Source organism: Dendrobium catenatum, unplaced genomic scaffold, assembly GCF_001605985.2.
Source record: "Dendrobium catenatum unplaced genomic scaffold, ASM160598v2 fragScaff_scaffold_772, whole genome shotgun sequence".
In the NCBI taxonomy this organism is placed as follows: Eukaryota; Viridiplantae; Streptophyta; class Magnoliopsida; order Asparagales; family Orchidaceae; genus Dendrobium; species Dendrobium catenatum.
The window spans coordinates 239409-263939 of record NW_021319234.1 but is presented as its reverse complement, the minus strand read 5'-3'; the positions used below and the strand labels follow the sequence as shown (position 1 = coordinate 263939).

Sequence of the window (24531 nt, the reverse complement as noted above, 5' to 3'; positions counted from 1 at the left end):
TATGCTTAAAAATAATTATGGTGATGGAGTTAAATGCATTATAGCTATTAGAAATTCTATGCTTAAAAATATTATTAAATTAATATTCTTTTTACTAATATTTATAGTAGCAATTTAATAATTTATAATATTTATTATTGTAATATATTTTTAATAATATATTATCTTTTATTGTTCTTATAAATCATTTCATTTAATAAAATTATGGCAATTCAACCTTTGTAAAGACATCACATTTGGCTAAATCACAGTCGCTGGAATTCACAAATTCAAAAGACATCGAGATCAGACGGCTCACATCCATCGACAGCGAGCTATTCCACATCGTGATTCATCGCTGTGACAATGTGAACTTAGTGGGCTAACATTTCGGCCCAAAAGGAGCCCAAATACTGATGGAATCCACGTCCAAATGTCCACCAACGTCTATATAAGAAATACAAGAATCAAAACGGGAGATGACTGCATTTCTATTGGGCCGGGAACTTCGGCCCTTTGGATCGAACGTGTCATCTGTGGTCCAGGCCACGGTATAAGGTAAATGGCCTTTCAATCTTTTTCTAGAATTTATTTTATTAAAATAAAAATAATTTATCCAAAAATCATACTCGAATTATAATTATCATTTTTAATCAAAAATTTTATTAAAATAACTTCCATTTGTTACTCTTGTATTAGTCAAGATAATAATATATATATATATATTATATTACAAATCTTATTATGTACTTTAAAAAACATAATTTAATTATAAATAACACTTAAATTTTAATCATATTAATTATCATAATAAAATAATAACAATTTATATATAAATATATAAATTTTATTGATTTTTTTTTTTTTGAAAGCATTGGGAGTTTGGAAAAGATGAAGGACTAAAAGAAGGGGTGTGCAATGTGACAGTACAAATCATAGAATTTGTGGATCTGAAAATGGTCTAAGAATAAAGACATGGGGCTCCAATGTTGAAGGCTATGTTAGAGAATATTTTCAAGCATGTGGTGATGAACAATGTTATGAATCCAATCACATTGATCAAAATTATTGCCCCCACAATCAAAATTGTCTCACAAGGTAAGACCTCTCTCATCAACTACACGAAGTTCTTATTACTTTCAAAAACAGATTTCTATCACAAAAACTCCATGAAAACAACGAAAAAATGATGGCCAAAAGCTATCAGAGATTGTTACATGCAGAGTTCGAACGCAGATAATCATTCAATTTTGACAACTATGAATGGTAAAAGCGCCAGAAGCGCACAGTGGTGAACAATAACTCTTTTTACTATTTACAGTCACAAACCAAACAAATTCTCTCGTCCTAACTCCGCACGTAATAATCTCTCCAAAGAAGGTTGCATCTCTTATATTACCATGAAAACTATTCTCCTATCATCATCACTAACCAAACAATGCATTATTTTTCTGCATAGGATTCAAGCATACAAATAAGTGATGTGGAGTATAAAAACATAGAAGAACATCAGCATCTCCTATAGCAATCAAGCTTGATTGTAGCCCTACAAATCCTTGCAAGGGGCTTGGAATGAGTAACATAAAGCTCACATATAAAGAGAGACAGGCAAAATCATTTTGCAAATATGCTTCTGGACATTCTTCAGGACTAATGATCCCACCAAGTTGTTTGTGATGGCTTTATTATTTATATTGTAGAGCTTAATTTTAGTCATTAAATAATATAAATTATTGATCTTCTTTCTAATTTTCTGTTTGTTTACGATACTTTTTCGCTCCGTATTTGAATTAGATTGTGATTATTCATTGATCATGCATCAATCAAATGAATCAAAAAGAAAATTTATTGAAAATTACCAAGAGATGAGTATATAATGAAAAATCAAAATAAAGCTATAGTGCACTGATCTCAAAGTAAATTCAATGCTTGATGAGACTCCAGTTTCGTATGGGATGGCTTTCTTACTGTTTTCTGAAGAATTTTATAATACAAAAATTTTTAATTCAAGAAATTTTGTACTAAAAACTGCTTTAGAAAACAGTATAAAAACTGTCACAAACAAAATCTCATTCTGATAAAAATTATGACCGCCGATTTTGTTCTCAATTTGATAGCTAGCTTTCATGCAAGCAAAGGACAAAAAAAAGAGAAGAATTCATACTTAACAAAACAATGAGCTCCAAAGAAAGTTGGAACACATTAAATAATACAAAAAGTTCTACCAAAATCATGTGAATAGTCAGATAAAACAATATCTCAAACAAATGTAACATTGCATGAAAATTTTGCTATCCATTCTAATAAAAGTTAGTCACATTCTTCATATTCACATCAACTTAAGGGGAAAAAAAACTAATAAGCTTAAAAGAAGCACCCCACACATGTCAAAATATGTAGAGAGATAGGAAATATGATTCAAGTAGAAAGCACTAACGTTGGGAGTTACTGAAGTATTCTTTCCTTCGATCACCTTCTCCTCATGCCTCTTCCACCGCGACCACCGAAAGCCGGTCCACGCCCTCGACCAGCCATCGCACTGCAGCAGCCTCGCCTTGGGCCTCTCCGACTAAGGTTATCAACAAGGAAAGCAGTTAGTGGAATCCATACATGAAGTGACAGAGTTAAGAATTTTTTTTTTAAATGGGAGCAGTAAAGCGTAAAAAGACAACTACCACCCATCCATTTCAGCTTAGATAAAGGAAGTCGACCATCCCTTGTTCAACGAAGCAACTGTCCCCATTTTATGATTTTATTTTAATATTACTCCACCTAAATCAATTGGCAAAGGGTCCTCAATAATTTAAGCATCTTCGTGATCAAAACAAGAATTCATCGAGGGCATTGACTCGTGATATGACATACTTTGTGAAGCTTGTAAAAACAATGAGCAAAGAATTGCCTCAGTTGCTGGAACTAGAAGAAGACAAAAAGGTTGGCGATTAGACACTACAAGATCAATGCCACAGTACTACAGAAGGAGCACCACAAAACCTATGGGCTCACCATAGCAGTTAGGTAATTATTTTTGAGCTAAGTATAAATAGGGGCTGAAATTGTGATAGGGGAGGGGGTTTGTTTTTTGCTTCTTTCAATGAGTTTTAGAGAGTTAATTGCGAGTTTGTAAGAGGAGTGGGAGCAATTCCTTGGAGGAAGGACGGACATGATTTTTACAGTTTTGCCCTGGTTCTATCTTTCCAAACTCTTGTATTTTTTTGTATTAATCTGCAATAAAGTTTGTGTTGTTTTGTGTGTTAAGTATGCAAATCAGTGGCTAAAATTTATTTCTGAATACAAGATCAATTGAAGTGATTGTGCACATGTTGGATTAGGTTTAATCACTATCTTTGCTAACAATTGTTTCAATTCTCTTGAAGACCGTGCTTAATTTTATTTGTAAAAATGGCCAATTACAAATTTAATACCTAATGTAAACTAATGATTTCGATAGAGATGTAACGGAACACTTAGAGAGACTTAAACAAAAACTTAAAAACATATGCATTTTTAAGATTTTGGAACCATTAAAGAGATGATATCATAGTAGTTAAGTGAATTGATTATGATAGTCCTATTGCTATTGATCACGTAGCTAGAAATTCTAACGCACTTGAATAAGACTAGTTTTGATTCACAATTACATTCAATAGACCTAATCAACATGTACATTATCACCCAATTAATCATAAATTCAATTTATTTATCAAATTAGATCAATCATTAAAAATACTTTAGCTTTACTAATTCCTACTTTCCTTAAAATTTCAAGTGTGGTAGAATAATTTAAAAGATTAATAAAAATAGCGATATCAACTCGATCCTCATGGAAATGATACTCTCAGACATCATTTTATTACTTGAAGGAACACATACACTTGCATGCCACCATTTTAGTCGATCACTTAGGCCATTGTCAAAGAGGAAGACTACGGAGGACAAGATGAGCTAGAATAAGGGATCGAGTAACTAAGGGTAAGAAATAATATATATGATTTAGAGAGTGAGAATTGTAGAAGCCATAGGCATGAATCATTAAACAAACAACAACAACAAGCATTTATCCCACTAAGTAGGGTCTGCTACAAATCCTTTTTCTCCATTGGGTATTCCTAAGAATCAAATTCTCATTTAAGGCTAAAAAAGAAAGGTCATTCCTAATATTTTCAAACCAAGTCTTTTCAGGTCTACATCTACCTTTCTTAAAATAAGCCAAATCTAATACATCTACTTTCCTAATCGGGTGCATCGGAAGGCCGCCGTTTTATATGACCAAACCATCTAAGTTGACTCTCTCTATCTTATCTTCCACTGGAGCTACTCCAGCCTTGTTAGGTCCCAAGTCCTGAATGAGAACAGTGGATGGTTGCGTTAGGTAGTCGACAGCTAGCATAAACTTGTCAACTAATCACGACATGAATTTTTCAATTTATTGTGTTAATGCATGAATCATTAATATGCTTAAAAAAACAGCGAGAGGCTAGCAGGGTCAAGAGAAGATGGTGTTGTAGTATGGGAGTTGAGCAAGACAAGAAGCAAGAGAGGAAGATGTATGCTTAGAATTTGTGACAGGGATCTTGTGGAATAGGAGGTCAAGTGAGCAGTGGAAGTTGAGTCAAAGACGTGTCCGACATGTCCAAAGAAAGAGCACCAATGAGGATTTTGAGGGAGTGGAGATCATGTAAATGAAGAGGTTATAGGGATTGTGTGTGGGTAAGATGGAGTAAGCATGCGCGAGGTTTCAGGAAATGCATGATTCCAAGTTCCAGAGTTTTATATCATTTTTTTTTCTTTTTAAGTAAATAAACATTTGCTGCTATATAATGCATGGTCACCAGCTCACAAGATTTTGAATATTGAAAAAAGATATCATATCTTCCACAATTACGCCTCTAGCAATAACAAGAGATGAAAGCGAATCATAAACGTTTGCAATCCAATGGAAATAGTATATAAAGCCAACTTGACTAGATGCAGTCAAAAGGCTAAGCCACAAAAAAGTTCTTTCATCGTGTATGAGGCAGAGACATTTCTTATGGTCACCTATTGACTTGGATGGTTATTTTGATACAACACGGTCTGATACTACCCATGATATTGTTAGGTCGTTCTGGCTTTGTGAATTGGATTACTCCATTATAATAATCAACATTTGAACTCTCATATTGAAAGACAATAATATTAAATTGAAAACATCAAAACCTATATTAATGTCTCTGCATATAAAAGTGCAAGTAAAATTAAAAAATCAAGTAACAAATAAACCATTAATTTAATTATTGTCAACTTGAGAATTTATAATGATTAGCAATGAGTTTCATCTTATTATTATGCTACTTTCTCAGGAGGTGCAGTCAACCATCATCGATAATGTTTTTCAATATATTTTATCGTCCTTACTAGAATAATTATCTAGCATTATATCATATGAATCACTTGATGAATTCCCACATTTATATTAAATTTAGCATGCAATAGATTTAATGTCATGTGCCCCAATACCAAATTTATATCATATAATTGCATGAATCCTAAAAAGCATATTGAACTGAAATGTCAGGTAGATGACTAATTGCAAAAAATGCTTCAATAGAGAAGTCTTTAGCCACTGTGTTTTGTGCAATTATAACCCTTCTTATTTCAAATAATAGATCGTTTGTATGTATCTGCTACATGCTGCTTTAAATTATATATCTATACTTATTTTAATCAAGTTTAAATTTTAAAATTTTATTTAATTCTCCAGGAATTGAATAAAAACGACAGTGCAGTAAATGGCCAAAATACTCCTGCAAACTCCCTGTTTTATCGTAATCAACTATATCGTGCACACAAATAGAGTAAAAATTATGAAAGGGTGGTTGGATAACGGGATTGTGCAGGAGCGGATTGGAGTAAGGACCAGTCGGATAGGGTGTGAGGGCATCAGACGCTGGCGGTAGGTTCAACGTGAGGGCGTCAGACGCATGGGGTGTAGCGGTTGGTCAGGATTTGCCGAATCGGAAGTAGGCGTGCGCTCGGTTCGACAGTCGAAGCGCAGGAGTCGGAGCTCGGGCTTGCACATGGGATTGGTCTGACGTGAGGGCGTCGGACGTTCGGCAAAACTGTCGCATGCGAAGTAGTCCCAATTCGGGACAAGAGTTCCACGGAATCGGACGAGCTGGTTGGCTTCACGTGCTAGGCTTGTGTGCTAGGGCCGGTCGACATGAGGTCAGTTCATTCGATCGGTGGGTGTCAAGGTGCAGGAGCGAGAAAGCAAACGATTTTGGCAAAGAACATAACATATGTTTTCTTTAACTTGTTCATTTCTTTACCTTTTTTATTGATTGAGTTGCCGAAGAGGTGCATCGTTTCATGAAACAATGTATTGATTCGATTAATAGAGCACTTTTCCCCTTTTTTTTAATTTGCTTCCCCTTTTTCTTTATTATTTCAGTCAACAATGATTTGGAACCCATTAAAATATATCATAACAATTATAAAAAATATTTTGATCATTGTATAAAAATTTACCAAATTCAGAATGATATTTGATATATTTTCTTCAAATTTTTAATTAAATTCATATGTTTAGAATGATACGTAAATACAATATCAAGGCTGCCTATAGGTGTGTTCTTCCTTCATGTAGAACTTCTAGATTTATAGATGATGTTGTTGTGTCTATTCGTTTATCTACTTTTATTGCACAAAATAGCAAATTAGAGCAAATCATTCCTGAGAAAATCATGTCTGCTTCAAGAGTATACAAATATTTGGTACATTGGAAGAATCGGATTAGAAAATATTAGAAATGATCTTTCTTTATTAGATTTAAATGAGAAATCGACTTTTAACAAGATACAATGGCAAAAAAAGGATTCATGTAGCCGACCCCACGTAGTGGGCTAAAGGCTTGATGTTGTTGTTGTATGTTTTATTTGCCACAATATATTGGAAATAAATGTGGATATATGATTGTGATTATTATTATAGTACTGTGATAATAATATATATATATATATATATATATTACAAAATTCTTATATATTTACTTATAAAAAACATAAATTTTTATAATTACTTAAATAACACTTAAATTTTTAAATCATATTAATTATATCATTAATATTAAAATAATAAACATATTTCATATATAAATATATACCAAATTTCTTATTTGATTTTTTTTTATTTTTGAAAGCATTGGGAGTTTGGGAAAAGATGAAGGACTAAAAGAAGGTGGTGTGCAGAATGTGACAGTACAAATCATAGAATTTGTGGGATCTGAAAATGGTCTAAGAATAAAGACATGGGGCTCCAATGTTGAAGGCTATGTTAGAGGAATTATTTTCAAGCATGTGGTGATGAACAATGTTATGAATCCAATCATCATTGATCAAAATTATTGCCCCCACAATCAAAATTGTCCTCACAAGGTAAGACCTCTCTCATCTAACTACACGAAGTTCTTATTACTTTCAAAAACAGATTTCTATCACAAAAACTCCATGAAAACAACGAAAAAATGATGGCCAAAAGCTATCAGAGATTGTTACATGCAGAGTTCGAACGCAGATAATCATTCAATTTTGCGACTAGGAATGGTAAAAGCGCAATAAAGCGCACAGTGGTGAACATTAACTCCATTTTTACTATTCACAGTCACAAAACCGAATAATTATCTATGTCCAAACTCTGCACGTAATAATCTCTCCAAATGAAAGTTGCATCTCTAAAATTACCATGAAAACTACTTTCTCCTATCATCATCACTAACCAAACAATGCTTTTTTTCTTCTTCCTTTTCTTGCATAGGATTCAGGCATACAAATAAGTGATGTGGAGTATAAAAACATAGAAGGAACATCAGCATCTCCTATAGCAATCAAGCTTGATTGTAGCCCTACAAATCCTTGCAAGGGGCTTGGAATGAGTAACATAAAGCTCACATATAAAGAGAGACCAGCAAAATCATTTTGCAAATATGCTTCTGGACATTCTTCAGGACTAATGATCCCACCAAGTTGTTTGTGATGGCTTTATTATTATATTGTAGAGCTTAATTTTAGTCATTAAATAATATAAATTATTGATCTTCTTTCTAATTTTCTGTTTGTTTACGATACTTTTTCGCTCCGTATTTGAATTAGATTGTGATTATTCATTGATCATGCATCAATCAAATGAATCAAAAAAGAAAATTGTGTGAGAAAATTACCAAAGATGAGTTTAATACATGAAAAATCAAATAAAAGCTATGTGCACTGATCTCAAAGTAAATTCAATGCTTGATGAGACTCCAGTTTCGTATGGGATGGCTTTCTTACTGTTTTCTGAAGCAACTTTATAATACAAAAATTTTTAATTCAAGAAATTTTTGAACTAAAAACCTGCTTTAGAAAACAGTATGAAAACTGTCACAAACAAAATCTCATTCTGATAAAAATTATGACCGCCGATTTTGTTCTCAATTTGATAGCTAGCTTTCATACAAGCAAAGGGACAAAAAAAAAGAGAAGAATTCATACTTAACAAAACAATGAGCTCCAAAGAAAGTTGGAACACATTAAATAATACAAAAAGTTCTACCAAAATCATGTGAATAGATCAGATAAAACAATATCTCAAACAAATGTAACATTGCATGAAATTTTGCTATCCATTCTAATAAAAGTTAGTCACATTCTTCATATTCAACATCAACTTAAAGGGGAAAAAAACTAATAAGCTTAAAAGAAGCACCCCACACATGTCAAAATATGTAGAGAGATAGGAAATATGATTCAAGTAGAAAGCACTAACGTTGGGAGTTACTGAAGTATTCTTTCCTTCGATCACCTTCTCCTCATGCCTCTTCCACCGCGACCACCGAAAGCCGGTCCACGCCCTCGACCAGCCATCGCACTTGCAGCAGCCTCGCCTTGGGCACTCTCCGACTAAGGTTATCAACAAGGAAAGCAGTTAGTGGAATCCATACATGAAGTGACAGAGCTAAGAATTTTTTTTTAAATGGGAGCATGTAAAGCGTAAAAGACAACTACCACCCATCCATTCAAGCTTAGATAAAGGAAGTCGACCATCCCTTGTTCAACGAAGCAACTGTCCCCATTTTATGATTTTATTTTAATATTACTCCACCTAAATCAATTGGCAAAGGGTCCTCAATAATTTAAGCATCTTCGTGATCAAATACAAGAATTCATCGAGGGCATTGACTCGTGATATGACATACTTTGTGAAGCTTGTAAAACAATGAGCAAAGAATTGCCTCAGTTGCTGGAACTAGAAGAAGACAAAAAGGTTGGCGATTAGACACTACAAGATCAATGCCACAGTACTACAGAAGGAGCACCACAAACCTATGGGCTCACCATAGCAGTTAGGTAATTATTTTTGAGCTAAGTATAAATAGGGGCTGAAATTGTGATAGGGGAGGGGGTTTGTTTTTTGCTTCATTTCAATGAGTTTTAGAGAGTATAAGTGTGCGAGGGTTTGTAAGAGGAGCTGGGAGCAATTCCTTGGAGGAAGGACGGACATGATTTTTACAGTTTTGCCCTGGTTCTATCTTTCCAAACTCTTGTATTTTTTGTTATTAATCTGCAATAAAGTTTGTGTTGTTTTGTGTTGTTAAGTATGCAAATCAGTGGCTAAAATTTATTTCTGAATACAAGATTCAATTGAAGTGATTTGTGCAATGTTGGATTAGGTTTAATCACTATCTTTGCTAACAATTGTTTCAATTCTCTTTGAAGACCCGTGCTTAATTTTATTGTAATATGGCCAATTACAAATTTAATACCTAATGTAAACTAATGATTTCGATAGAGATGTAACGGAACACTTAGAGAGACTTAAACAAAAACTTAAAAACATATGCATTTTTAAGATTTTGGAACCATTAAAGAGATGATATCATAGTAGTTAAGTGAATTGATTATGATAGTCCTATTGCTATTGATCACGTAGCTAGAAATTCTAACGCACTTGAATAAGACTAGTTTTGATTCACAATTACATTCAATAGACCTAATCAACATGTACATTATCACCCAATTAATCATAAATTCAATTTATTTATCAAATTAGATCAATCATTAAAAATATCTTTAGCTTTACTAATTCCTACTTTCCTTAAAATTTCAAGTGTGGTAGAATAATTTAAAAGATTAATAAAAATTAGCGATATCAACTCGATCCTCATGGAAATGATACTCTCACACATCATTTCATTACTTGAAGGAACACGTACACTTGTATGCCACCATTTTAGTCGATCACTTAGGCCATTGTCAAAGAGGAAGACTACGAGGACAAGATGAGCTAGAATAAGGGATCGAGTAACTAAGGGTAAGAAATAATATATATGATTTAGAGAGTGAGAATTGTAGAAGCCATAGGCATGAATCATTAATATAACAACAACAACAAGCATTTATCCCACTAAGTAGGGTCTGCTACATGAATCCTTTTTCTCCATTGGGTATTCCTAAGAATCAAATTCTCATTTAAGTCTAAAAAAGAAATGACATTCCTAATATTTTCAAACCAAGTCTTTTCAAGTCTACCTCTACCTTTCTTAAAATAAGTCAAATCTAATACATCTACTTTCCTAATCGGGTGCATCGGAAGGCCGCCGTTTTATATGACCAAACCATCTAAGTTGACTCTCTCTAATCTTATCTTCCACTGGAGCTACTCCAGCCTTGTTAGGTCCCAAGTCCTGAATGAGAACAGTGGATGGTTGCGTTAGGTAGTCGACAGCTAGCATAAAACTTGTCAACTAATCACGACATGAATTTTTCAATTTATTGTGTTAATGCATGAATCATTAATATGCTTAAAAAAACAGCGAGAGGCTAGCAGGGTCAAGAGAAGATGGTGTTGTAGTATGGGAGTTGAGCAAGACAAGAAGCAAGAGAGGAAGATGTATGCTTAGAATTTGTGACAGGGATCTTGTGGGAATAGGAGGTCAAGTGAGCAGTGGAAGTTGAGTCAAAGACGTGTCCGACATGTCCAAGAAAGAGCACCAATGAGGATTTTGAGGGAGTGGAGATCATGTAAATGAAGAGGTTATAGGGATTGTGTGTGGGTAAGATGGAGTAAGCATGCGCGAGGATTCAGGAAATGCATGATTCCAAGTTCCAGAGTTTTATATCATTTTTTTTTCTTTTTAAGTAAATAAACATTTAGCTGCTATATAATGCATGGTCACCAGCTCACAAGATTTTGAATATTGAAAAAGATATCATATCTTCCACAATTACGCCTCTAGCAATAACAAGAGATGAAAGCGAATCATAAACGTTTGCAATCCAATGGAAATAGTATATAAAGCCAACTTGACTAGATGCAGTCAAAAGGCTAAGCCACAAAAAAGTTCTTTCATCGTTGTATGAGGCAGAGACATTTCTTATGGTCACCTATTGACTTGGATGGTTATTTTGATACAACACGGTCTGATACTACCCATGGATATTGTTAGGTCGTTCTGGCTTTGTGAATTGGATTTACTCCATTATAATAAATTCAACATTTGAACTCTCATATTGAAAGACAATAATATTAAATTGAAAACATCAAAACCTATATTTAATGTCTCTGCATATAAAAGTGCAAGTAAAATTAAAAAATCAAGTAACAAATAAACCATTAATTTAATTATTGTCAACTTGAGAATTTATAATGATTAGCAATGAGTTTCATCTTATTATTATGCTACTTTCTCAGGAGGTGCAGTCAACCATCATCGATAATGTTTTTCAATATATTTTATCGTCCTTACTAGAATAATTATCTAGCATTATATCATATGAATCACTTGATGAATTCCCACATCTATATTAAATTTAGCATGCAATAGATTTAATGTCATGTGCCCCAATACCAAATTTATCCTAAAAAGCATATTGAACTGAAATGTCAGGTAGATGACTAATTGCAAAAAATGCTTCAATAGAGAAGTCTTTAGCCACTGTGTTTTGTGCAATTATAACCCTTCTTATTTCAAATAATAGATCGTTTGTATGTATCTGCTACATGCTGCTTTAAAATTATATATCTATACTTATTTTAATCAAGTTTAAATTTTAAAATTTTATTTAATTCTCCAGGAATTGAATAAAAACGACAGTGCAGTAAATGGCCAAAATACTCCTGCAAACTCCCTGTTTTATCGTAATCAACTATATCGTGCACACAAATAGAGTAAAAATTATGAAAGGGTGGTTGGATAACGGGATTGTGCAGGAGCGGATTGGAGTAAGGACCAGTCGGATAGGGTGTGAGGGCATCAGACGCTGGCGGTAGGTTCAACGTGAGGGCGTCAGACGCATGGGGTGTAGGCGGTTGGTCAGGATTTGCCGAATCGGAAGTAGGCGTGCGCTCGGGTTCGACAGTCGAAGCGCAGGAGTCGGAGCTCGGGCTTGCACATGGGATTGGTCTGACGTGAGGGCGTCGGACGTTCGGCAAAACTGTCGCATGCGAAGTAGTCCCAATTCGGGACAAGAGTTCCACGGAATCGGACGAGCTGGTTGGCTTCACGTGCTAGGCTTGTGTGCTAGGGCCGGTCGGACATGAGGTCAGTTCATTCGATCGGGGTGGTGTCAAGGTGCAGGAGCGAGAAAGCAAACGATTTTGGCAAAGAACATAACATATGTTCTCTTTACTTGTTCATTTCTTTACCTTTTTTATTGATTGAGTTGCCGAAGAGGTGCATCGTTTCATGAAACAATGTATTGATTCAATTAATAGAGCACTTTTTCCCCCTTTTTTTTAATTTGCTTCCCCTTTTTCTTTATTATTTCAGTCAACAATGATTTGGAACCCATTAAAATATATCATAACAATTATAAAAATATTTTGATCATTGTATAAAAATCTTACCAAATTCAGAATGATATTTGATATATTTTCTTCAAATTTTTAATTAAATTCATATGTTTAGCAATGATACGTAAATACAATATCAAGGCTTCCTATAGGTGTGTTCTTCCTTCATGTAGAACTTCTAGATTTATAGATGATGTTGTTGTGTCTATTCATTTATCTACTTTTGTTGCACAAAATAGAAAATTAGAGCAAATCATTCCTGAGAAAATCATGTCTGCTTCAACAGTATACAAATATTTGGTACATTGGAAGAATCGACCTCATACAAAAGACTAACGGACCATGCATAAAGAATTAATGAATACAACAACAACAAACCTTTATGCCACTATGTGGGGTCAGCTACATCAATCCTTTTTCTCTATTATGTCCTCTTAAGAGTCAAATTCTCGTCTAAATCTAATAAAGAAAGGCCTTTCTTAACATAAGTCAAACCTACTACATCTACTTTCCTAACCGGGTCATCGGATGACCGCCGTTTTATGTGACCAAATCATCTAAGGCGACTCTCTCTAATCTTATCTTCCAGTGGAGCTACTCCAACATTTTCACACCTTTTCACTTATATGCTAATTTCGTATCCTGTCTTTAAGAGTAAAGCCACTCATACACCAGAGCATCCTCATCTCTGCAACACTTAATATTATGTGTCTCTTTTAATGGCCAACATTCTGCACAATAAAGCATTACAGGTCTCACTACCATCTTATAGAATTTTCCCTTAAGTTTGAAAAGGACTTTTCTATCACACAACGAGCCTGATGCATTCCTCCACTTCAACTATCCAACTTGAATTCTACTAATGATATCCCCATCTATTTCACCATCACTTTGAACAATAGACCCAAGATATCTAAAATGAGTGCTCTTATCAATGACTTGATCACTCTAAGTCACAATCCCCCCACTAGATCTATTATTACAAAAATTACACTCCATATATTCAATTTTAAATCTACTCAAACTAAAGCGTTTAGACACTAAGGTTGACCTCCATAATTCAAGTTTACCTTCAACTCCCTCTCTAGTCTTATCAACAAGAAGAATATCATCAGCAAAAAATATACACCAGGATACAACCTCTTGCAAATGTCTAGTGAGATAAAGAATTAATGAAGCATATCAATATTTGTTTCAAGAGTACACAAATACTTGGTTCATTAGAAGAATCAACCTCATGTGGAAAACTAATGGATCATACATGAAGAATTAATGAAGATGATGTCTTATCTGGTTGAAGCATGCCATTGTTCTAACTCTCTCAGGTAAGTTCTTCTAGCTCTGAGTTAACGTAACACGGTTATAAAACCAAATCCAACCTCAAGACTAGGCCTAAAGTATAAATTGACCTCACATCAAACAAGTTCATGGAATTCAACTTGAATTCATTTTTATTAGATTTAGTTTTATTAGGAATCATCCAATTGGATAACATTGGTTTTAACTTTTAAATTTCAACTAACTGATAGTATTTCACTTGAGTTTAGAATATAGAATAGATGATAAGATTAGTTTTAAATTAAATTTCTAGACCCTATTTCTACAAATAAGATGAGAAGAAATCTATTTTTCATCATTATGAATTGAATTAAAATGTTGTCTCCCTCTCTCAACCCTCTAAACTAGCATGTTTCCTTTCACCTCCCGATCTCTCTGTCCCACAAAAATAAAACCAGACCGAAACCTCTTCCTCTAGGGTTGCCTCTTATGATTGAATATAGCCATTATCATACTTCTAGAATCCTGTGTAACTAACTTGTTCAAATCTTTCTCCATTAATTTTTGAATTCATGGAAAAAAAGCTCACAATGAAAACAAATTCAAGAGATTAAAAAAAGGATCAAAAAGGTTTCCATCAATGATCATAACAAAAGTATATAGAGACCTAATAATAAAACAAATAAAAATAATGTGCATCCCATCATGATTTTAACTACTTCAAATATGTTGCTTACTTAGGCGAATGAGAACGATGCCTTGTATGCCCCTTGATGATTAGAATCCAAATACACACAATTGCATGATAACGATCACCTTTGGTGATTAAGCAAAGGAAGATGCAACAAAATTAATTACTTTTCATACAATAATGACCTCCTTAGAATGACATACATAATTGACAATATCGCTCATGAAAGGCAATTGTGATTCCCTTCAACGTCACTAAGATGATTGATATAGTTGATTAATATGATAATCATCTCGTGAAGAACTTGCATTAAAGTTTAGACACTCATTCAAATTTAAAAAAAAAAAGTTTCCTTAATTTAGATGCAACCGTCTACAAATACACGTGATTGAGATCACCCAATGGCCAAACAAAACAACGCAAATGTAGGTTCCAAGTTGATTCCTCATTCAAAAGAGATGGAATATAAATCCTTAAAATGTGTGAGATGGAATAGAAATCCTTATAATGCATAAAGCACGGCAAAGTAATAAAGAAATAATCAAAGCCAACAATAAAAACAGCCTCTGAAAAGCACTTTACCTTAGGGTTCTTCACCGTCTCATCTACACTCAGGATAAGACAGGCAGCTTCAGTAGCAGCATTTATAGCATTAATCTGAAATTCAGATTTTATAGTTATTATAACAGGATGTGCAGAAATAGAAATAAGATAATAGAAAGAAACTAGCAACTATGAGAAATTACCTTCACTACTGAAGGTTCCCATACAAAGTTAGCAAAGGAATCCGCAATTCCACCTGTATTTATATCTACACCATAATTTGCACCTTCACCTGAAAGAGCATAAAACCAGATTCAATAATGTTAAGTGCCACAGTTTCCACTGCAATTCTTGATTATGGCAAATATCAATTACCAGATGCATGCTTCTGTCTGAGCTTGTTCAACACATCAGTTGCATCAAATCCGGCATTGTCACAAAGTTGACGAGGAATAACCTGCACAATGCATGATTCAACCAAGAAAGAATGTCAAATAACATATCTCCGACTTCTTATGTCATGCATATAACCAGAGCAGCAAAAATGTTTAACAGAGATTCAGTCCAAATCTTATGCACTGCTTTAAAACAATACTTGGGCATGCCATATATTTGCACATTTCAATTTGCGAAGGGCTAACATTGGAAACTAGTAAAGAGAAATTAAAAAGCAACAAGATAGAATTTTCAACTACAATCATCTTGGATATATTAAAGTTCTAAGAGGATTTTATTCATACTGAATCTAATATTGGTTTTTTTCTTTAAATTTATAGGCTCCTTTCTCCAGCAATAGGGAAGAGTAAGGCATATATGCATACAAGCCCCTAAAAGGGCTCCAATTTAGCAATTTCTTCACAATATTCCTTGCTATAATATTATGCTATTTGTTTTTGCATCCGCTTGGAAAGAGATGTAGGAAAGCAGGAAAAGTAAAATAAACTTCTTACATCATCTACATTCCCTCTCAAATAATTTTTATATTCCAAAAAAATACTCAGCATAATTTTAAACTCATCACCCATGCACTGGTCTTAATTATAAGCTTGAAGACCAATCAAATCATCATCCATAAATTGCTACCTCTAGATAGTTTTAACTTAAGTCAGGATAATTTGGTGAAATTTTTTATTTTAGATGTTTCCCAGCTGACAAGAGCACCTTCCTCCGACACCTCAACGATATTTAAATCCTAGTCTTCAACAGACAATACGAGCACATCAGTATCATGCCAAAGTTGTATCACTATATCACACCCATGCTTCACATATGGTGAATAGGAAAGAAGTCTGTAGAAAGGAGTATCAATAATCTTATTTCATTCTGGGATGCCGGCAGTGATGAGTGAATTAGCAACTGGATTTTGGCAGTTGTGTCTCCCATGAGCTTTGGAATTATTTCGTATAACTGAGGGGATTTTGGGGCTTTTTCCAGATAGAAGAGGGAAGAAGAGAAGCTATCAAATGAGAATCAGTGTTCAATCAACACTTTCTACAACATAAGAAGTATCAAGGAGTGATCATCCAGCCTCCATGGGAAGGCATACTCGTGTTCCTTTATATCTCCTGCCTTCTCTTCCCATATCTCTTTTGATTCTCTGCATTTATCACAAACAGATATAACTGGGTCATACTTCATGTAAAAAGGTATAAGGGTGGAATGAACGGCTTTACTCATGAATCTATCCCAGGAGCTGAGTGGGATGAGTTTATGGGATGTTACACACGGTGGAGTAACATAGAAATGCTTATAGCTCTCTATGTTAGAAACTTATAATAAAAGATCTGGGATGGTAACTATGAACAACATATATTTTGATATCAGCATTTACCCTGGTGTGTCGGGTGGAAATTTACTCTTGGGGAGTGAAGAGGGGCTGTCATTGAGCTGGCATTTTTGGGACAGCAATGACAGTTCGGCCATAATTTCATCCAAAATTATCAAATGTGGTAAGTTTCAGAAGAAACTAAGTAAAACCTTGTTTTTGTGGCCGTTTTTAGACCAATATCGATCAAGAGTCGAGACCATCAAAATTAAAAATGGCAATGTTACAAAGAATATATGTTTCCATGATCATGCAAGATAAGCACCTAGAAGAAACTTGAGCAAATTTTAATTTCCAAGGCTTTGAAACAAACTGGACTAAAGAACTTGAAGAACAGCAAATAGCAATACTTCGAGTAGACCAAAAACTTAATAAAGAGGAAGCTATAAGGAATAACATAACTTTTCTTTTAGATTTGGTAGCATGAAACAAGCCAAACAACAGATACGATGGTAAGTTTGAGCTAGAAAATGGCATACTAGTTCTGATTCAAGCACTATGCAAGAAGACAAAAGTTCAAAAACAATTAGCAACGCTAGAAAAACAAATTAAAGCTGCCAAAATAATAAAACATTGGTAGAAATGTAGAATAGCTTCGCATCCTACCTCAAGAGCCTTAGCATATGAATTTATAAACAACTGTGACTTGCCAGCTATTGTCCTTGCATGTTGTCTTAGATAACGGCTAATTTCCATCTGTTAAGTTACGTGAATTCTTAATCCAGCACAGGTAAACACATAATATTATGATTATAAGGAAATTTCTTACATCTATCGCACCGCCACCAGCTACAACAGTGGAGTTCTTTACAGCCCTTCTTACTATCATAATCGCATCATGTAGGCTCCTTTCAGCTTCATCAATAAACTGTAGAAGGTATGCTTATAGTTATAAAAGCAGGGAAAAGGAAACAAAATAAATTTGGATCCTGATTTGTAAGGGATAATCATCTCATGTGAGTAACCTGATCAGCACCACCTCGCAAAACTATTGTAGCTGTCTGGCCAGAAGGGCAACCACTAAATATGTTGAAGCGCTCATTTCCAACTTGCCTTTCCTCAAATAGCTCACAAGATCCAAGAACCTTTAAAGTACAAAGCATTTAAAATGTAAAGACTAAAGAAATGAGTTTGTAAGGGAGTTCAAGCCAAAAGGAAAGAACCAAATATATGTATGCATGCATGTATTTGTGTGTGTGTATAGAGAGAGAAGTATTTCTTCACATCACAAAAGCAACAAAATATAATTATTAGTTTATAAGAAATTACCTCATCAATGACATTGTTCACAGATGTCTGAACAGTTCCACCTGTTGCAGCGGCAACGCGTTGCAAATCTTCTTCAGTTACACGACCAGCACAGAAAATATCCCGATCCGCAAAATACTAAATAAAAAACAACATTATGGTAATGGACAAGTTATTCTAAACAATATGATAATAGACTAAAAAAATACCTGTGTTGCAAGGTCACCAATTGCCAATCTAGAAAGAACAATTTTTGCTCCACTCTGGACACATTTATCCAATTTATCATAGATGATATTCCACTCTGCATCAACAATTGACTGATATTGTGCTGGATCAGAGAGTCTGCAAGCAAACATAAACATGAAGTATGGGTGTTCTCCAAATCCGGGTCTCTTATGTCGCACATTATAATCCATGATGACTTCTTTATAGTTATTCTTTTACGAGAATTTTATATTACAAAATATAATATAAGCATATCCCAGGGAAGCAAAACTCTATACCTGATTTCAGCATTTTCCTTCTCGGATTTGAGTTCGAGCTCAATATTCAACAAAAGAATTTTCGGCTTCACAAACTTCTTTGGCTGCTGCTCAAAACCAGCATAAGAAAACGTCTTCTTGAAGGCTACACCATTGACAAGGAATGAATCTCTCATGTTACCCCCGGGTACCTGCAACAAAAAAACAATACTAAGCATTAAATATTTCAATTAAAATGAACAAGATTAAGCAAGTCAGATTTCTTAGATGGTTAGAGATCAAAAGCTTTTTAAGAGGCCCAATAAGTGCAAATACACTGATCCATTAACATAGCAAGAAGTGCATTTAATCATGAAAACAAGATGAAAAACTATATGCTAAGGTACAATATGCTAATGCATATGAAATTAAAACCTCATCTGTTCAGAGCAAGAAGTGCGTCAGACTATAGAAGAACAATACACAAGATAATTGCACCTTATGAAGAATGATCCTTATAACCCTATGTATAATGGAAAACAACTTGAGCAGAAGAGCATTTAAAATGTCCATGAGCAGAAGCAAACTCGGAACCAGAACCAAAACATAACAAGACAAGTCCCAATAAAAGCACTTGCATCCCTGAACACAAAAATTTTCCTACCAATGAAGTAAAATTTGATGTTTGGCATAAGCTTATATTATATAAGTTAACAAGTGTCAGTTGAAAGAGTAAATGTAAATCTCACAACCTAAAAAGCAGTCATAAAGCATCCAGTGTAGGATAAGATCATAAGAACGACATTAAGGAAATGATTCTTATTGAAGTTGGACATAGTTACCTTCGATTTATGGAAACATAAGCAAACACATTACTACTGGTACAAAATTTTCATTAACTTGCCAGATTGATAGATATGCAATTCAACGTTAAGCATCCTCATCAATCATGCATACTATTAATTAGGATTATTATGATATCAATTGCATTAAATGTATCAAACTATATTTACTTATTGCTCATAGAATCAAACCATTAAAGAGTGAGGAAATGAGCACCTTAACAGCAAGGAAACATGTAGCGTGCATGCAGAAATGGATACCTCCCCAGAGGTACATAGTAGAGAGTTTATTTATACTATTTAACAAATACAAAATCAACTTATCAAAACAAGACATCAATGAAAAAAATTTACACAAGAGCACTAAAATCTCATTTTTACAATGCTCCAAAACGATGGATTTCAAGCGAGGGTAAAAATTACCTTTTTAATTCCAATCAAGTTCAATCTATCATCATCGCCAATTGCAAGAACAGCATCCACAACCATTGATGCAAAAAACTCCTTTTCACCACCAATAAGCTTTGAAGAAAGTGTGGTTGCAGCACATTTTGCCAACAAAGTTTTCTTCTCTTCGAGGCTTTTTCCCTCAATGCTCACAGCAAGTTCCTTGATTTTGTTAATTGCCTAAACATACGTGAACCCATTTTCAGTCAAATATATAATGTTTATCCAGCTACTAAATAAACAAGGGGGCAGAGATTTTTTTATACCCACCAAACGAGATGCAGTTCTATAACTTCGTATCAGATTTTGAGAATGAACACCATCCTCAATGAAAGGTTTTCCCTCCTTTAAGAACTCTCCTGCTAGGAGCACTACTGTAGTGGTTCCATCACCTACCTGCAACGTATAAAATGTCATGACGTATGAGCAAATATATACAAAACTTTCCGCATAATTTCACACTCTCGCTGACACAGGTTAAGTTTTTCACACTTTAACAATCAACATGAGACATTCAAGCTTTAAGGCTAACCGGATCATCAGAAACAAAGCTTTATACTCATCAATAGAAGCACTAAGCATGACATGAATTCTATCAGGAAAGAAGTATAAAGTTTCAAACAAACACGATAAATTTCAAATATTTTTTAATTCCAAGTCACCAAATTTTATGCTGATAACATTTTTAACGAATCAATTGGTCGTTCATACCGTACATGTATTCTTCAATAATAAAATCCTAAGATAAATGTAAAAACCATCCGTTCTAGAGCTGATAGAACGCAAAAAAAAAAAAAAAAAAAAACTCACAATTTAATCAACTAGAAATTCCCTTATATCAAACCACCGCAAAACCTAAACCCTAAAATATATAGTAGATACAAGGCTACAAGTTTCCATCCTTAATTACGAAACAAATCGCTGCAATGCCCTTATACTCAAATCAATATTCACTAATCCTAACACGGCGCCTTCGAAGCGCCATTCCAAAACTGAAAAATCCAGAATCAGCAAGCTTAAACATAAAAATATTTAGCACCAAACACCAGGAAAAGCCATTCACCTCGGAGTCCTGGGACTTAGCGATATCCACGAGTATCTTGGCGGCGGGGTGAACAATATCGAGCAACTTCATGATCGTGGCGCCATCGTTTGAGATGGTGGTATTACCCTTATCGTCATGGATGAGCTTGTCCATGCCCCTCGGCCCCAAAGTCGACCGCACGGCATCAGCCACCGTTGTGCACGCGTTGATATTTGAAATCACCTGCGCCTTCCCCTGTGCCGTGTCCGTCCCCTCTTTCAGAAGTATGATCTGTGGTTGCTGCAATCATTAACCAGACAAAAACCAGATCAGATTCAACCTCCCACGTTCTAACTTTGTATGAACTGACGAACAAGATGATGAAGGATAAGAAGTAACGCACCAACATCGCCGCCATTGTTGCGCAGGATCAGTGCAGGGAGTACGGTGGAGAGAAGTAATGATCGAAGTTTGCGTTAGGGCTTGAGGGTTTAGGTAGCCTTTACTATCGAAGTATTGTATGAAGATCTAGCAAGCAAAGATATAGAAGATAATAAGTGAAACTGGAATTTTTTTTATGTTGAAACCCTAAGAAGAGAAAAAATTTTTGGTTATGTCCTTTTGTAATAATCAATTATAATATAATATATATATTATTGCCTACTATGGGTGTCAAACAACTTGAATTATGGAGTGTTCGAGTCAAGCTTGATTGTCAAATACCGAGCTCCAACTCGCGTTTGAACTCAAGTTAAGTTCAACTCGATATGGGAAAACGAGCTCATCGAGCAGCAATTCAAGATGCTCATCTGCGTTTGTCGCTGGCTTTCGCATCGTCGCCACCATATGGCCACGCCTGCGATTCAATTTCTCACGTCCGTCGTCAGCGTCTTGCCGCCCGCGTGATTTCATTTTCCTACTGGCAAGATCCTCACATTTCATTTTCCGCATCTGCGATTTCTTTTTTTGGTCAGCAACACATTCCTATTCCCTGCAATTGAAGAAAACTAAATTGCATATTTTAAATTATTATTATTTTTATTATTGATGTACTAAGTACACAGTTAATGTTCGATAATAGGGTGGATGTTAATGGCATGATGATGATAGCTAGACGATAGTGGCGCCAATTATTGATGGTGGTCATCAATTATGATTGTTAGGAAATATAATATGATTTCTAGTTGTCTAAGCTCTTAAACGAACCGTACTAATCCCCTTTTTGACAGTGATGTTTTGATAAATTTGATCATAATTTAAAACACTCAATCGAACCATTCATATTTGATCCCTTTGATTATATATATTTTATCTGGCATTTTAATATCTTAATGATTTTATATGGTCATGAATTTAATTTTGAAAGTTTCTAATTTAAATACCTCCAAATATTCTTTCAACCCAAGTGAATTTTTTGACTAGTTAGTAAGATTTGTTACATCATAGAATATTCGCGTTGGTGGAGAAATATCAAGTTTAGTGCCTTAGCTTCGTTAGAAGATCCAATACACATACAAATAAAAAGAGAACGGTGTTTTGTTCATAAGAGACACTGGAGTTATTATGAGGAAACCACTTAAAAGGGAGAGAACTCACGGGACATTGCCCAGCTTAAATGAATCCACTAGTATTTGCATTTGTTTAGAAATTAGGCCCTTCCTTGGGAAGAATGCCTTTGCTCGATGTAGCAAATATATATCATATAGAGTGCATTACATGGTGAGAATTGGAAGAATTAGTGTTGACATATTTGTTTGGTTAGAAGTACCATAATAGGCAGGCGACGCAGGTCGGAAAGACCGTAGTAAGGTGACGATGGTCGGAAGAACCATAGTAGGTGGGTGACTGAGGTCATAAAGATCGTAGTCATACGAAGGTGTTCGGAAAGATTGTAATTGGGTGATGGAGGTCGGAAAAATCGTAGTCGGCGGGCAACAATGGTTAGAAAAGACCATAATCGGATGAAAGTGCTTAGGAAGATCGTAATTGGGCAATAAAGGTCAGAAGGACTGTAGTCGTCGGATGATGGTGGTCAGAAAGACTACAGTCAGGCGAAGGTGGTCACAAAGGCCGTAATTAGGAGATGGAGGTCGGAAGAACTATAGTCGACGGGTGATGGCGGTTAGAAAGACTTCAGTGGGGATAAAGTGGTTTTTTTTTTTTTTTTTTTTGAAGGAAAAAAAGTGAGAAGAACGTAATTGGGTGATAGAGGACCACAGTCAGACTATAGAGATTAGAAAGATCATAATCGAGTAAAGGTTGTTGGAAGGACCATTATCAACAAGAGATGGAGGTCGGAAAGATCATAGTAGAGTGACAACTAGTTGCTAGGAAGAAGTCCAACAATGATTGGTGGCTGGGCAGATGTTCGACAACGGTCTGTGGAAGGGTGTAAATTCGACATTAGTCGGTGGAAGTTTTGTGACAACCTGTGGTTGGGCTGAAATCCTGTGACAGTTAGTGGCTAGGTGTAAATCCGACTTTAGTTGCTATGTATAAGTCAAGCGATAACTGGTGGTCATGAGGAAGTTCGGAGACAGTCGATGACCGGGAGGAAATCCAGCGAAAGCCTGCGTGAAGATCGGTGGCGGGGCAGTGGTCGAGGATGTCACGACCCGGCCCGGTTAGCTCGTAGATACAAGGCGGGAACGAGATCGGACATGTAATATAAGTAACTAATCATTCTTCAAGTAAATAAAACTATTCAATGAAATCTTTTGTAGACAAAAAGCGCCTTTAAACATTTTTTTTTATCATTCCAAAAAGTGTTTTCAAAATATACCAGATGGCTAACTTCAAATTAAACATGCTAGGATAAGCCATCCAAAAGATAGGAAGTACAACAAGTAAAACTACAATAAATGAACCTGTCACCCGGAGTACGACGACTATAAGTAAACCTCGGGTTGTCAGCCATCTCTTCTACCAGGTTCTCCTGAAATTTCCCAAAACTAGGGAGTGAGCTAACGCTCAATAGAAATTCTAATCCTAAACATGCTCATGCAATCATGTTTGTCATATGAATGAGAGATAATTTAGATGTTCTATGCATATGTCATTTGATATAAAGATGTGCATATAAAATGAGTATCATATTAAAATGCTTACTTATTTAATATATACAACCGTCTCGGAGTACCAGGGGTGTACTGATCAGGTACACAAACCTCTTTTGGCCATTTATTCCTTTTTCCTCTTTTGCCCCAAGGGCCATAATGTTCCCATATTGCTCATATGTGCCTTTGGCACCATCTTTGGTACTCCGTAATCAATCATGCACATTCATATATATATCTGTTTCATATAAACATACATTCTTTCCTTCCTTTCATAATTCCTTCCTTTTCATATAAAATTATGTATTTCCATGAACTAATGTGTGA

The 24531-nt window shown here is 35.0% G+C and overlaps 1 protein-coding gene and 1 pseudogene across 1 annotated transcript; one reads left to right on the top strand and one right to left on the bottom strand.

The window, feature by feature from the left end:
* Positions 1–7992, top strand: part of LOC110101694 — an 11823-nt pseudogene extending 3831 nt beyond the window's left edge.
* A 537-nt stretch (positions 7993–8529) lies between these two features.
* LOC110101748 (T-complex protein 1 subunit eta) lies at positions 8530–21749 on the bottom strand. The gene is made up of 14 exons (XM_020829791.2): positions 21552–21749; positions 21188–21448; positions 20395–20520; positions 20101–20304; positions 18878–19047; positions 18581–18716; positions 18393–18509; positions 18089–18208; positions 17893–17991; positions 17730–17819; positions 15674–15755; positions 15502–15590; positions 15338–15412; positions 8530–8894 (listed from the first exon to the last, which is right to left on the bottom strand). Exons 1-14 carry the CDS (start codon positions 21564–21566, stop codon positions 8793–8795), a joined length of 1686 nt encoding a protein of 561 aa, XP_020685450.1. The 5' UTR covers positions 21567–21749; the 3' UTR covers positions 8530–8792.
* Positions 21750–24531: the final 2782 nt, after the last annotated feature.

Bases quoted from the DNA above. Each gene is read 5' to 3' on its own strand.
- LOC110101748 (XM_020829791.2), bottom strand. The intron at 18,510-18,580 runs GTATTTTTTTAG...TTTTTTATTTAG, and splicing joins TTGGTGACCTTGCAACACAG to TATTTTGCGGATCGGGATAT. The intron at 15,756-17,729 runs GTAGGATGCGAA...TGCATTGTGCAG, and splicing joins CATATGCTAAGGCTCTTGAG to GTTATTCCTCGTCAACTTTG.